Source organism: Scleropages formosus, chromosome 12, assembly GCF_900964775.1.
Source record: "Scleropages formosus chromosome 12, fSclFor1.1, whole genome shotgun sequence".
Classification (NCBI taxonomy): Eukaryota; Metazoa; Chordata; class Actinopteri; order Osteoglossiformes; family Osteoglossidae; genus Scleropages; species Scleropages formosus.
This window is the reverse complement of record NC_041817.1, coordinates 26,899,602-26,913,696: the sequence shown is the minus strand read 5'-3', so window position 1 is coordinate 26,913,696 and position 14,095 is coordinate 26,899,602. Positions and strand designations below refer to the sequence as shown.

The 14,095-nt window shown below is 46.1% G+C and overlaps 1 protein-coding gene across 1 annotated transcript in view; it reads right to left on the bottom strand.

Annotated features, from left to right (window-relative positions):
• Positions 1–14,095, bottom strand: part of lrp1ba (low density lipoprotein receptor-related protein 1Ba) — a 342,612-nt gene that overhangs the window by 81,875 nt on the left and 246,642 nt on the right. The window contains exons 43-46 of the mRNA XM_029256802.1: positions 11,922–12,114; positions 6,833–6,958; positions 5,541–5,669; positions 5,189–5,308 (exon numbers count right to left, since the gene is read on the bottom strand). Of these exons, the coding sequence (XP_029112635.1) occupies positions 5,189–5,308; positions 5,541–5,669; positions 6,833–6,958; positions 11,922–12,114 (568 nt within the window). The remainder of the gene's footprint in view (positions 1–5,188; positions 5,309–5,540; positions 5,670–6,832; positions 6,959–11,921; positions 12,115–14,095) is intronic.

Here is a 14,095-nt window from a genome sequence, read left to right as displayed (position 1 = left end):
GCAGCTGAATGGCTGCGATTCCCTCCGAGAGAGAGAACCAAATTAAGTTTTCACATTACAGATTTGAAAATCCTATTGCTGCCTAACAGGACTTAATAATGTCTTTCAGGTTTAATGCACTTTAAGCTTCTTTAAGCTCTCGTGGAGTTAAATACTGTGGGTAAACCTTTGATGTTGCGTGATCCTGGGAAAATAAGGAAATTGGTTTGAAGAAGGGAAGGAAAAAGGGTTAAAAAGATGTAACCCTGACATCAACCCTGCGCCTGGTTGTTAGAGAGATGTCTTTTGAAGGAAAGAGATGATTTAAACTGATCGGAAACCTTGGTTGGGCGGCTGCATGTGGTGGAGGGCTGGGATTCCGAACCCAGGTGCTTCACCAAATCGCTTCTCGGAGACATGGATGCGTCAAAGCGAACGTGTCTCTGTGGAACTGACTCTGCTGATCCCACCGGAGAGCCACCGCAAAGACTCCTCAGATCAAACAGGTCTTACCATTACAGAGACTGACCTCACCGCCCAGCTAGAACCCGACACCACATTGATAACTGAGCCACCGAGAATTGCATCCCATTCCACAGCAGCCGTGAGGGACACAGTCACCATTTCCACTGAATCCAGTAAACACCCTCTAAACATTTACTGCGGATGACTAGGAGATACCCTTCCTGGATCGGGGCCTTGGCGTGGCGGAAGGGCTTGCGTGATCTAGGGATCTCCAGAGCTATGTCGTCGGGAGCAGTATGCTCCTGGTAGGGTCTCCCAAGGCGAACAGGTCTGGAGTGAAGATCCAGACTAACACGATCCAAAAAACCCCTATGAAAAATGGAAACAGAAAAACGTTTACCCTGCCTGGAATAGGGTCACCGGGACCTATCCCTGGAGCCAGGCCTGGAGGTAGTGTTCCTAGGCGAGCGCCTGGTGGCTGGGCAGCCAAAGTAACCTGGCCAGACTCAGCCCGAAAAGGCATCGTGGGGGGGGCATGTGGGCCCACCACATGCAAGGTCCATCATGGGGGTTGGGTGCAATGTGTACCAGGCAGCGGGAGGGGACGGGGTGGTGCATGGCGTTGCGGCCCTTCGCAGCAGAAACTGGCTCTCGGTACATGGAATGTTACCTCACTGGGGGGGGGGGGGGAGCCGGAACTGGTGCGGGAGGTTGAGAAATACCAACTAGATATAGTTGGGCTCACCAACTTTAAGATTAAGAAAGGGGACCGGAGAGTGTGTACCAACTATCGGGGTATCACACTTCTCAGCCTCTCTGGGAAAGTCTATGCCGGGGTGCTGGAGAAGAGGCTCCGGCCGATAGTTGAACCTCAGACTGAAGAGGAACAGTGCAGATTCTGCCCTGGCCATGGAACAGTGGACCAGCTTTTTACCCTCTCACAGATAACTGAAGGGCCATGGAAGTTTGCTAATCCAGTCGACATGTGTTTTGTGGATTTGGAGAAGGCCTATGACTGTGTTCCCTGGGAAATTCTGTGGGAGGTGCTTAGGAAGTATGGGGTACCGGGGCCACTACTGCGGGCCATTCGGTCTCTGTACATACGGAGCGAAAGCTGTGTCCGCATACTCGGCATTAAGTCAGGCCTGTTCAGTGTGGGTGTTGGACTCGGCCAAGGTTGTGCCTTGTCTCCACTCCTGTTTGTGGTTTTCATGGACAAGATATCAAGGTGCAGCCGAGGCCAGGAGGGCATTCTGTTTGGGAGTCAGAAGGTGACATCTCTGCTCTTTGCAGATGATATTGTCCTTTTGGCACCATCACAGGGCTGCCTCCAACACGCACTGGAATGGTTTGCAGCCGAGTGTGAAGCAGTTGGGATGAGGATCAGCACCTCAAAGTCTGAGTCCACGGTTATCTCACGGAAAAGAATGGCATGCCTTCTCCAGGTAAGGGGAGAGAATTTTCCCCAGGTGGAAGAGTTCAAGTATCTTGGGGTCTTATTCACGAGTGAGGGGAGAAGGGAATGTGAGATGGCCGCAGACTGGGAGGAGCGGCAGCAGTAATGCGGTCGCTGTACTGGACTGTAGTGGTGAAGGGGGAGCTGAGCCATAAGGCGAAGCTCTCCATTTACCGGTCGATCTACGTCCCTACCCTCACCTATGGTCATGAACTTTAGGTAACGACCGAAAGAATAAGATCGCGGATACAAGCGGCCGAAATGAGTTTTCTCCGCAGGGTGTTGGGACTCGCTCTCCGTGACAGGGTGAGGAGTTCGGACATCCGGGAGAAACTCAGAGTAGAGCCGCTGTTCCTCCACATTGAGAGGAGCCAGTTGAGATGGTTCGGGCATCTGATAAAGATGTCCCCTGGGCGCCTCCCTTTGGAGGTATACCGCGTACGGCCAACTGGGACGAGGCCCTGAGGTTGACCCAGGACCCGCTGGAGGGATTATATCTCACAGTTGACCTGGGAACGGCTGAGAATCCCCCAGGCTGAGCTCGAGGAAGTTGCGGGGGACAGGGGTGGCTGGGCCTCTCTGCTCTCCCTGCTGCCACCGCAACCCTATTAGGACAAGCGGGATGGAAGATGGATGGATGGATGGATGGATGGATGGATGGATGGATGGACTAGGAGATAGGGTTCCTGTGTACACAAAGCAACAGGAGGTGGCGAATTGGTTAGATCTGTCACTTTGTAATTGAAGGGTCTTTAGTTTGAATTCCCACCCCTGCTGTAGAACCACAAATCGAGGTATGCAGCATGCAAATGCCGGGATTACCAACCACATCTGTCTGATAGAGGTCACATTTCGAAAGACAAGAGGCGAAGCTCGGCGGTGGATGAAAACACTTCCTGAAACTACTTTTTCTCTTATGCGTTTGTCTTAGTTTTTTGTTTTACATTTTTAAATAAAATCACCACCAAGTAGCGCCTCTCCCCTGGTCCCACTCCAAACCACGCATCATAGTACGCGCTCCTAAATCTGAATTATACAGTAAAAATTACCCAGCTTTACAAATAGGTATAACAGTTTAAGTATCTTCGTGTACAAAACTAACATTGGAAGTTGCCTTGGAAAGAAAAGTGAGGAAAATAAAAGTCCATCATAGTGATAATGCATGAGTATTATACATATACTGTAAAGTAATGTACAAGTACTCATGTAATGTACAGTACAGCACAATCATTCTCGCTTTTTTAGGGACGGAGCAATATGCTGTGCCATGCAAAGCGATTTATGTGTGCCTGTCATTATGTGATTTATTTTTTCATATTAGGAACACAAAACTGTAGGGTGTGGGTACGCAGAAAGCATTGTCAGAGCTTGACCCTTTTGATAAACCGTGCCACGCCTCCATTGCCATTTTTCTTTGTTGAAACACCCAAATCTTCCGGCCGACATCGGCTATAAAATTGACAATAAAACATGAGGAGTGTGTCCAGTGCTGCCGCCCACGGCCTTGGATCTCAGAGCTTCAGAATTCGGCTCTCCTTTTTGGGAAGGATGGTACAAATGTTGCTTTCCTTGGCTCTTCTGCAGCGGCGGATGTTCTGATTTCATGCTGTTTTTGTATCCGAGATGTGCTTTGTTGTGTTTCTGTGCACGGCCGAGCCCAGGTGAACAGCAGGTGTAGAGTTGACCTCATGTGAACCCGCACAACTCCCGAGGGCCCTCACTCCACCAGGTCCGTGCAGTATGAAGAGTTTCAAGTTGTGAATTTGCAAAGATGTAAACATTTTCCGGTTCATTTCCTTCTTTTTTAAGAGCAATTTCTTCACCCATTTATCTCCTGAAACTGTCAACAGCACAATGATCTGTTTACCCTCCAAGCCACTAGATGGCAGTAAGAAGTACCCAGTCAGAATAGGAGTGAGGGGCCACCTAAATTCAACTGCCTTCCACTGTGTTTACTGCTAATGCATGACGTTTCCAACTGTTGGTGATCTATAAGAACATGATGAATACTGCACATTTATCAGAATAAATGACCATGGTTCCCCAATGCAGGAATGTGAGGAGAGGATATATTTTTATTTTCATTTACAGGCGGTACCCGGGTTACGGACGTCCGACTTGCGTACAACCAGTAGTTATGAACTACCCCCCTGAACAGCCCACTATATTAAAAATTCGAGTTACATACAATGATTCATAATAACAAGTGGTGCTACTTTGTGATGCGCCTCAGAACATTGTGCATCTATAGCTGTTTGTCAGCAGGTGCGTGAACCCGAGGTAGGACTAAGACTTCCTTCTTTTCAGTCGGACCACCTTGCTGTTAACAGTGTCTCATGTGTTACTGTATATGGCTTAAGTTTTTTTTTTTGTTTTTACATTCCTAACCATGGCACCAAAGCATAAATGTGAAGGGAGTGATGCATCAAAGAAAAGGAAAATGATCACGACTGAAACTAAAGTGGAAATAATAAAGCAATCGGAAAAAGGTGAAATGCCAACAAACATTGGAAAAGCATTAGGCTACAGTCGGTCAACAATTGCGACAATTTTAAAGGACAACGCGAAAATAATGGAGCATGTAAAAAATTCTGTCCAGATGTCTCTCTCTCTCTATTATTAATACTGTAGTAATATTTATTTTTATTATCTCTTTCTATATCTCTCTCTATAACAAATACTCTAGTTCAATTTATAAAATAAATAAAATAAAATAATTAATAAAGCAGGTGACTGGTAGTGTAGTGGTTTGCACTACTGCCTTTGCACTACTGCCTTCACTCCAGTTAAATTACCCAGCTGTATAAATGGGTACATAATTGTAACCTTAACGCTGTAAGCTGCTTTGGAGAAAAGCGTCAGCTAAATGAATAAATGTAAACTTATTATTTACATATTTTAATGTATCCGGAAGTGTTTCTTTAATGTTCTTTATGCATTGAAAGGTACACAATATAGTATATAGTAAGACAAACATTTGACTAACTGATGTTAGATACGAACTGTACCTAACTGTTCCAACTTACTTTGAAATCCAACTTAAAGACAAACTTACGAACAGATCTCGTTTGTAATCCGGGGACTGCCTGTATTTAAAACTAGAATCAATTTTATTGGAGCTCAAACTTCATAAAAGTTATACAATATTTTAAGCAACCTTTTATAAAACCTCAAGTCAACAAATCAATGGATTTCTGCACCGAGCAAAAATTGCTTTGGAGTTATGAACAAACCAAGTTACGAACAAGTCGCAGGGGCACTCTTAAGGTGAAGGTCCAGTCTACTCACTGCTACAATAGACCTCGTCGGAATTGTCCCCGCAGTCGTCCACGCTGTCGCAGAAGCGGCTGTTGGCCACGCAGCGCTGGTTGTAGCAATGCCTGAAGCCCTTCCTGCAGCTCCTGTTGTCTGCCAACCGTAACAACAAAAACTTCATTTTCACACAGTGATCTGAAAGCAGAGCTGAGCAAATGCACAACATAACAGTTGCTTGTTCACTTTTGCTGCGGTTTGAGGCATAAGCTCGTCTTATTTTACTGATACTGAAGAGGGAAGATGCTGCAACTTGACGGCAATGTTGACGCGGGCCCCGGAGACCTGGTCGCACACAAAGAGGAGCGCCGCCACATCCAGTTCTTACCACAATATTGCATTTTCTCATCTGACTTGTCTTTGCAGTGAGCGATTCCATCACAGGTGAACTGATAGTCAATGCACTCGCCGTTGCCACACTCAAACTCGCTGTGGATGTTGCAGGAGGAGTTCTGGGCTGCAATGTGAAAGACGAGAGACGGTTATGGCACATGGTCCATGGTGCATCCTGGCAGGCCTCGAACCTGCAATGGGCCTGGCAGTCCCTAAGTGGATGGTTTGCTGTCACCGATGTTTGAACCCAGATGAGACATGCTCAGCAGGCTGATCCTAGGCCCTTCTTTGGTGGCTTCAGCAAACATCAAAAATATTCCCCTCCGGTTTTTTTTGCAATACCGACATTTTAAAGTCACTGGTTTTCCCATGTGAACTCAGCACACAAAGCGAACACACTCCTGCATAATAACTGTTACTAAAGGCCTACGGGACATTGATCTGTCTGCTGTCTGTCTGTCAAATGCATTAATTACCTCTACGATATGTATATGTATTGCATAACGACTAAGTGCATATACGACGGTGGTCTCAGAAGAATATAATGGGGATGAAAATTCTTATCGACTAGCGACGTTGTTTCCCTCGTAATGTTGTAGCGCAATGTGTTACTCGTGTTCGTGGTGGTGCCGCTGTAAACAAACTTACTGCTCTTCCAGTCGTATAAAAGTATAGTACATACAATTATGTACAGTATAAAATACTTGATAATGATAATAAACACCTATGTTACTAGTTTAAGAATTTACTGTGTTGTACTTTTTATTGTTATTTTACAGTGTACTCTTTCGACTCATAAAAAAAGTTCACGGTAAAACAGTATGCTGTGTTACGTTGGAAGCAGCATCATAAATCTTGTTTACCATGTCTCTTGACTGCATTGAGGCTATACCATCTAGGTGTGTATAAGTACACTCTATGATGTTCGCACAATGATGAAATCGCCTAATGAACCATTTCTCAGAACATATCCCCGCCGTTAAGTGACTCATGTCTCTTTTACATTTATGTGACACTTTTCTCCAAAGCAAATTACAATTATTTACCCATTTGTACAGCTGGGTAATTACCTCACTCAAAGGTACTATTGGTGGAGGTGGGATTCAAACCTACAACCCTTGAGGCCTAAAGCAATAACTGTAATCACTCGCTACGAGGTTGTGCTATATATTTAACTCCCTTTTTTCCAGTCAAGCATTTATTTGGCCTGAAAACACTGACAAATATGACAAGTGACTAAAAGATCTGAAGCTGATGACATGTTGAGTTGTGGGAAATGGGACTTACATACGCAACGGTTATTGTCCAGTAGGACGCGCTCTCCCCTGCAGCTGCAGTTCACCGTGCCATTGGGGGTCAAAAGACAAAGGTCATCGCAGCCCCCGTTTGTCCCTCTGCAGGGGGACAGTTCACCTGAAACAGAGGAACAGGGAAACGGCTGCAGTGTTTCACTTGCCGAGTGTGTGGGGTGCGTGCAGTGTATGCTGTGCAAACTGTCAACCTGCACTGTGTTTCAGCTAAAAAAAAACTGTCTGGTTAATGAAATGCAGCTCCAAAGCACGTCTGTTTTTTTTTTTTTTTTTTTTTTTTGGGACACTCATTTAAAATTTTTTAATGGGAAAAGCAGCAACATGTTTGCCAGCGAAGTCCCACACAAAGGACTTGTGGGTAAAAGGAGCAGAGCGGCTCTGTTGGCAAACGACGTTCCTCAGGAGCCTCCGTTCGAAGGACTCGCCCGGTGTGTCACGCCACCCGCAGCGACGGGGCAGTAGAACCCAACAATAAAACACTTTAGCCGGGAGCTACTGACAATCTCTTGGAAGCTCGGGGTTCCCCAGGGAGCCGCCCTCGGTGCCATCGACTTCTGAAAAATGAGTTTGCTACAGAACAGTGACGTGTGCACGCACAAAAGGACAAACAAACACACACACACTCAAATATGTACACCTCACACAGCACTCGTACACTAGTAGCGTAAAACACGGACGCCGAATGTCTTTTTCTGTTTCCTCATTTACGCTGCAGCTACGGCAACATTATACTGCCAAGGGCATCGACGACCTCGCTGTGAAAAGGGATCCTTCTGCAGAGGCCTATCTGACCTGTGCTTGGCACAAATACCAGAGAGCAGGGGTGTCTGGCGTGCAGCCTGAGGGCTGCACATTACTTGCAAGAATATTTGTAAAATTATTAATAAGCCATAAATACTACATTTATACTCATAATTAATATAACCATATCCTTGTATTTACCTGACATTTTTCTCCATTGGAACCAAGAATCTTATGCTGCTTATAATTAATGACCCATTTATACCACAGGGGAATTTTTACTGGAGTAATTTAGGGTAAGTACCTTGCTCAAGGGTACAACAGCTGGATATGGGGTTCAAACCTACCACCTTTCGGTCCAAAGGCACTACCACTAGTCACTGCGCTACCAGCTGCCCTTAAATACTACACTATTTACTGTTCATAAATACCATCAGTTGTCACAAATCATACAATCTCTAAAAGACATGTAGTCAGCTGTCTCCTTTGTTGTATTTGTTTCTTTGCCTTATGCCCGTGTGTCTGTGTGAGAAGAGCGCTCTATAAAAGTGAAGTGAATCGAACTGAATACAATAACGGACACACTGTTGGAACACACAGCGCACCTAAATAAAATACAATAAAATCATAATTTTTCAATTTAGATTTTTGAGGTTCAGTCACTTGCTGTGATTTTTATATGTGATGCTTTGAATCAGTTCACAAAAAGCAAAAAAAAAGTTCACGACAGCCCTGATGCAGAGCAAAAGAACCCCATATGAGGTGCATTGAGGTTCGAGAGGCAGTGCCAACTGAAAGCAGGACAGCACCAAGGGCAGCAGCACTGGGAGAAACGCCTGCGGTCCACATTCGTCTTGTCCTTTCCGTTTAGGCTTTGCGGAAAACCAGGTTTGTTTTGGGGGGGGCACTCCCGCGTGTGTCTTTGGCTGAGGAATGTGTGGTCATGGCGTCTATGGAGGGTGGTGGACAACGACGAACCTTCGAGCACATTGTAACCCGGCCAACAGCGCTCCCCATGGTGGGACATAGCACTGCTGAGCTCAAATGCAGAACATGCTTGTAGAGGCTGTTTTATGCAGTGGCATAAAATGTTGATAGCTCATAAAAGTGCGTTTAGCGTGCAAATGAACACAGCGAGGGCACAGCGTGAAGGATTGTTTAATTTTCTTTGAACAATGTGACCTAAAAAAATTATACGTCTGCTGGTGCTCGGCTCACTCGGCAGGAGGCGGGGGGCGTTGGGCAGTTAGTGCTAAAGCTCATGACGGAACTGATGATGAAAATTTCCAGTAAAGATTCAACAGCACAGAAAGTAAAAAGCCAAACAATTCCTCTGTGATCCACGGTCAGCTGTGCAGTATGATGCCTGGGGGCGAGGGGTGGTGGAGTGGGGGTGGTTGGGGGGTTCAGCATCCTGGTGCAGCAAGTCCAGCTACTGCGTTACAAAAGGCACTGGAAACTCGGTGGAATATCAGCAGGTCATAGTGGATGAGAAACTAAGAGACAATTAATGATTTTCTCCCACCCCGAAAGCCCCAAAGTAGGTATAAAACACTACAATAGGTTCAGCACTAACAGAGGAATTTAGGATCTTTCAGCTCATTTCACCCTGATGTTTTAACATTACTGTCAAATTGCTTCATGCAGTAAATGCCACATAATATTCATCAACTTATTTATTGATCTGATGCTTTTCTCCAGTGCAACTTAAGGTGTTAATGTGACTTACACTGATTTATCCATTGATACCACTGTGTTAATTCAGGGTAAGTATGATGATCAAGGGAATTGCAGCAGGAGGAGAGACTGAAACTTGGGTCCTAATCACAACACCACTTGCTGCCCTGCATCATATATTTTGCTTACAGTGGGAATTTGAACTGGATGTGCATACAGCATGTGCTGGAATACACACACACACACACACACACACACACACACACACACATTTTCAGAACCGCTTGTCCCAGACAGGGTTGCGGGGAACCGGAGCCTACCCGGCAACACAGGGCGTAAGGCCAAAGGGGGAGGGGACACACCCAGGACGGGACGCCAGTCCGTCGCAAGGCACCTCAAGCGGGACTCAAACTCCAGACCCACTGGAGAGCGAGCAGGACCCGGTCCAACCCACCGCACCCCCGTGCTGGAATACTCTCCTTCATATTCATGTATGGTTTTTTTTTTTTTTTGATGATGCTGCAACTAATACATTGCGTGTAAAATGAAGAGTAGATTGAATTTTTTGTGTTACCGTCCTGCATCATTTGACACCAAGCAACAAACAGTTGCGTGCAAAGAGACAGCAGGGAGTAGAATGAATAAAATATAACACTTCAGTGGATTTTTGCTTAATGTTTAACAAATAAGTTGCAAGGTTCCAACTAAAGATAACACAGTATTAACATGTTGAGAACCATATAATGCAACGGTATGTAGTTCAAGAAGCTTTGATGTTTTAATGTTAAATTATTTACATTTTGTAACATTTTTATTGTTTTGTTGGTGTTACTATTAGTTAACAACAACAATAATTATTATTGTCTCAATAATAATAATTTTATTTTTTTTTAGCTTACTTGATTGTTTGCTGTCTCATTTTTGCCCATACACTTTTTCTACACCCATGTAATAACTGCTCATCATGTATTTTTTCCTGTTTGCGAAAACGAAAGCCACAAAAACCTCAATTTCCACCAAGACAAATGGTAGGAAAATAAATAAATAAATAAATAAAACAAGCAATACATACATAAATAAATAATCACCGAGAGCGGCGCCCTTTAGATGAGGAGTGGTGCGACTGTTTACCCCCACAGGCCTCTCAGCACACGCTGTACGGACTTCTCATGATTCCACTGGGCACTCGCCCCTCTTCACCTTTCCAACTTTCTTTGCATACAGGCGACCCTGTGGGCCGAGCGGGTCGTAACACGTCGAGTGGCAGCGAGGTCGATCTACTTGTCCACTCAGGTCGCCTCATTATGCTCCGGCAGCCTGCACCGGGGGGGGGGGGGGGGGGGGGCTCATGACACAGGTCTGGCTGGTGCAACCGCCGACTGAAAAAAGGTGCTTAAGGACATGTTCCCCTCCTGCGGCTGGAGGTCACCACTACTTCTCAACATGGTCATACAGGTCCAGCAATGTCCAACGACCCCAGCTGGCGATAATGAGCACACAAACAAAGGCAGGAGCTCCTTCTCTGCGGGCCACCAAACTGCAACCCCACGCCGGTCCCGCCGGCCCGCTTTTCACTCCGGTTACAACCCCGATCTCGCGCTTCGGCTCATTCTACATTCGCGTCAGTATTTACTTATGAAGTCCCCGGGCATATTGCGCAGCCGGATGAGGCCGCGTCGATTCGTCATCCCAAATGTTCTTAAAACATCTAGAGCAAACGAATCGCCTGACCCGTCTAAAATTACTCTGAGCGTCCACAGAACGTGGAACGCCCACTGCGGTCACTGCGACATCGACAAATATTAAACAAATACACTATTCCCCTTTATATCGGGTGATATGCTCCAAGACCCCTAGCGGATTCCTGAAACCGCGGATAGTACCAAACCCTCTATATATATATACGTTTAATTCATAAATATAGCACAATAAGAGAGAAACAACAATAACCAATAATGAAATAGAACAATTACGTATAACAATATACTGCAATTTAAAACTTATTGTTTATTACTTAGGGGGGCGTAGTGGCGCAGTGGCGCAGTGGGTTAGACCAGGTCCTGTTCTCCGGTGGGTCTAGGGTTCGAGTCCCGCTTGGGGTGCCTTGCGACAGACTGGCGTCCTGCCCTGGGTGTGGCCCCTCCCCCTCCAGCCTTGCACCCTGTGTTGCCTGGCTAGGCTCTGGTCCCCCAAATGGGACAAGCGGTTCAGAAAATGTGTGTGTTTATTACTTATTGTTTTTTTCTGTAATTTTCCATTTAATATTTTCAGACTGCAGTTGACCGCGGGTGACTGAAACCGTGGCTAAGGGGGGACCACTGTATTAACAATATAGATGGGGATGGCCTAAAGCAAGTCAATATTCAGAGCAGGAACAAAAGCTCAGACGAGTCCTAGGTGATGGGGGGTAAAATATAATTTAATGTAAATAATAACAAAAAAAAAGGCTTTATTTGTTGAAAGCTTGGAAGTATACTTTTACTTTGCTTTACCTGTAGGCACTCTGGCTTGTGTATCATACTATAGACACCCTTTGTTGAGGTGAGGCTTCCCTGAGAGAGCGCCAACACACACACACACACACAGACACACACACACAGGAAGTGAGACGGCACGTTTCCGTCGGCACCCGGCGGCGGGATACTCACAGCCGTTAGTGTCGTTGGCCACAGCGACTATTCCCATTGGCTGGTGCGGAATGTCGGCTCGCAGCACTTTGGTGTCGCTGCCTGTGTACTTATTGGCGCGCAGAACAGCCCTCCGCACCCAATCTGACCAAAAGATGAAGTCGCCATAAATAGCCAGGCCGAAAAAGGTTCCCGGCCCTGACTTGACAATGACCTATGATTTGAACGGAGTAGAAAAGCAATTAAATTGCGGTCGTGGACGGAGCCACAGAGCTGCTCTCACTTCACCGCTGCCACAATAATACATTATTTTTTGCTAAGTGACACACTGAACAAGGCACTGAAACCTGCATCACAACTGACATTGTGTTCATTGAGTCATATTTATTCCTTTAGTTGATGCTTTTCTCTAAAGCAATTGACACATAAGCGCTACTTGCAAGTATCGGCCCCGTGTGACGCAGCTGGATACTTTTTACTAGAGCAATTCAGGGTAGGTACCTTGCTCAAAGGTACTACAGCAGGAGGTGGGATTCGAACCTGCGACCTCCGAGCATAGAGGCGGCAGCGCCAGCCACTTCACCCCCTGCTGCCCCGGCATCGTTGCACACAAAGTGGCAGAGTTGCATGCACGAGCACTTCACATGCTGGGAAAAGAAACGTTACTGAATGAGGAGAGACACACACTGAGACACACACTCGTGTCAGGATGAGACAAAAGGCCCGTGAGGGTTTGATGTGCTGCCTGCCGAGGTGCGAACATAAAACGGGACAAGAGGACGTGACGTTTCGGAATGATGTTGCCGTGTGATCCGCCTTGTGATGAATGATTTAGTGGGATCCCGCGGCAGCAAACGGGCGGCACGTGAAGCGATGCCTGCTGGGAAATCCCCGGGGCCGCACGTGAGGAGAGTGTCGGTAGCGGAGCACCCGCGGTCACGTTGGCTGACTGATGTTGCGATGAGGCGTTGACGGACAAGGTGACGTGTGCGCAAACCGCGATGAAGCCGGAAAGGGGGTAAATGGAGTAAAAAGCTCGAGCAACTTCTGACTTATGAAATGTGGTTTTTACACGAGTCCTTCGTGAAGACGTGTCTGTTTGTGGAGCTTTTTTTTTTGCTGTTGTCTTTTGTTAATCTGTACTTGAAACGATTTCAAGGAATGGTTAAATAAATGAAGAAAAAAATACATCTCACAGGTGCATGTTCATGGGAAAGTTCTAAAAGCGTCAGACTTGTGCTGAAATATTCATTTTCAATATTTTCCAATTCATAGACAGGTTCCTCTGAAGTTTCCTGCTCTTAAAAATTCAAGATCACCATGGAGAGTTAATAAAACACAAACACGCTCAGCGTCGTGGCTTCATTTCTTAAACATTCGTTTATTTCTTTATTTATTCATTTGTAATCCCAAAGGAGGGATACAATTTGCCCTTAAATCTTTGTCTTCACATTGTGTCGGTAGGAACCCTCAGCAGAAGACTTTGCGAACTTAAGTGGAATATGGAAACACAGTCACCCGAGCAGAGAAAAAAGAAAGTGGAGGAAAACGTGCAATGTCATCTTCAGTTGTCCACCATGGAGTTTGTTTTTGGTTTTTTTTTTTTGTAGGGCGAAAAATTTGAATGTCACCAGGTTGTGTGCGGAGCATCCAGTAAGGAGAGCAGACGGCGTGAAGAGCACTTCAATGCTGAGCCCTTAATCCGTGCCGATGACATGCCAGGACGGGTCCCTCGTGGTGCTCCTGTCACCTGTCTCTGCTCCGGTGCCACCCGCTGACGGGGGGGATGTGCACAGAGCAGCAGCTTTCTGACGAGCGGTCAAATGAGGAGCGTACGCTTGTGTGTGTGTGTGTGTGTGTGTGTGTGTGTGTGTGTGTGTGTGTGTGTGTGTGCGCACGTGTGCATCTCCACGTTGTTGGGAGCATGTCACACTAAAGGTGTCAACATGATAACACCTCTTAGCTTTGCCATCGGCCTCCGGATGTGTCCTCTGCTCAGCTACACACAGTATTACCTGTTTAAGGAGACAGATCATTTTTACTGTATTAATTCCTGGTAAGTACCTCGATCAAGGGTATTACAGCAGGAGTGTTGCTTGAAACTAGGATCTTTTCATTGAAAGGAGGCCACTCTGACCACTACACCACTTGGCGCCCCTGCTGCTGCTGGGTCGGTACACTGCTCTACCTGGACT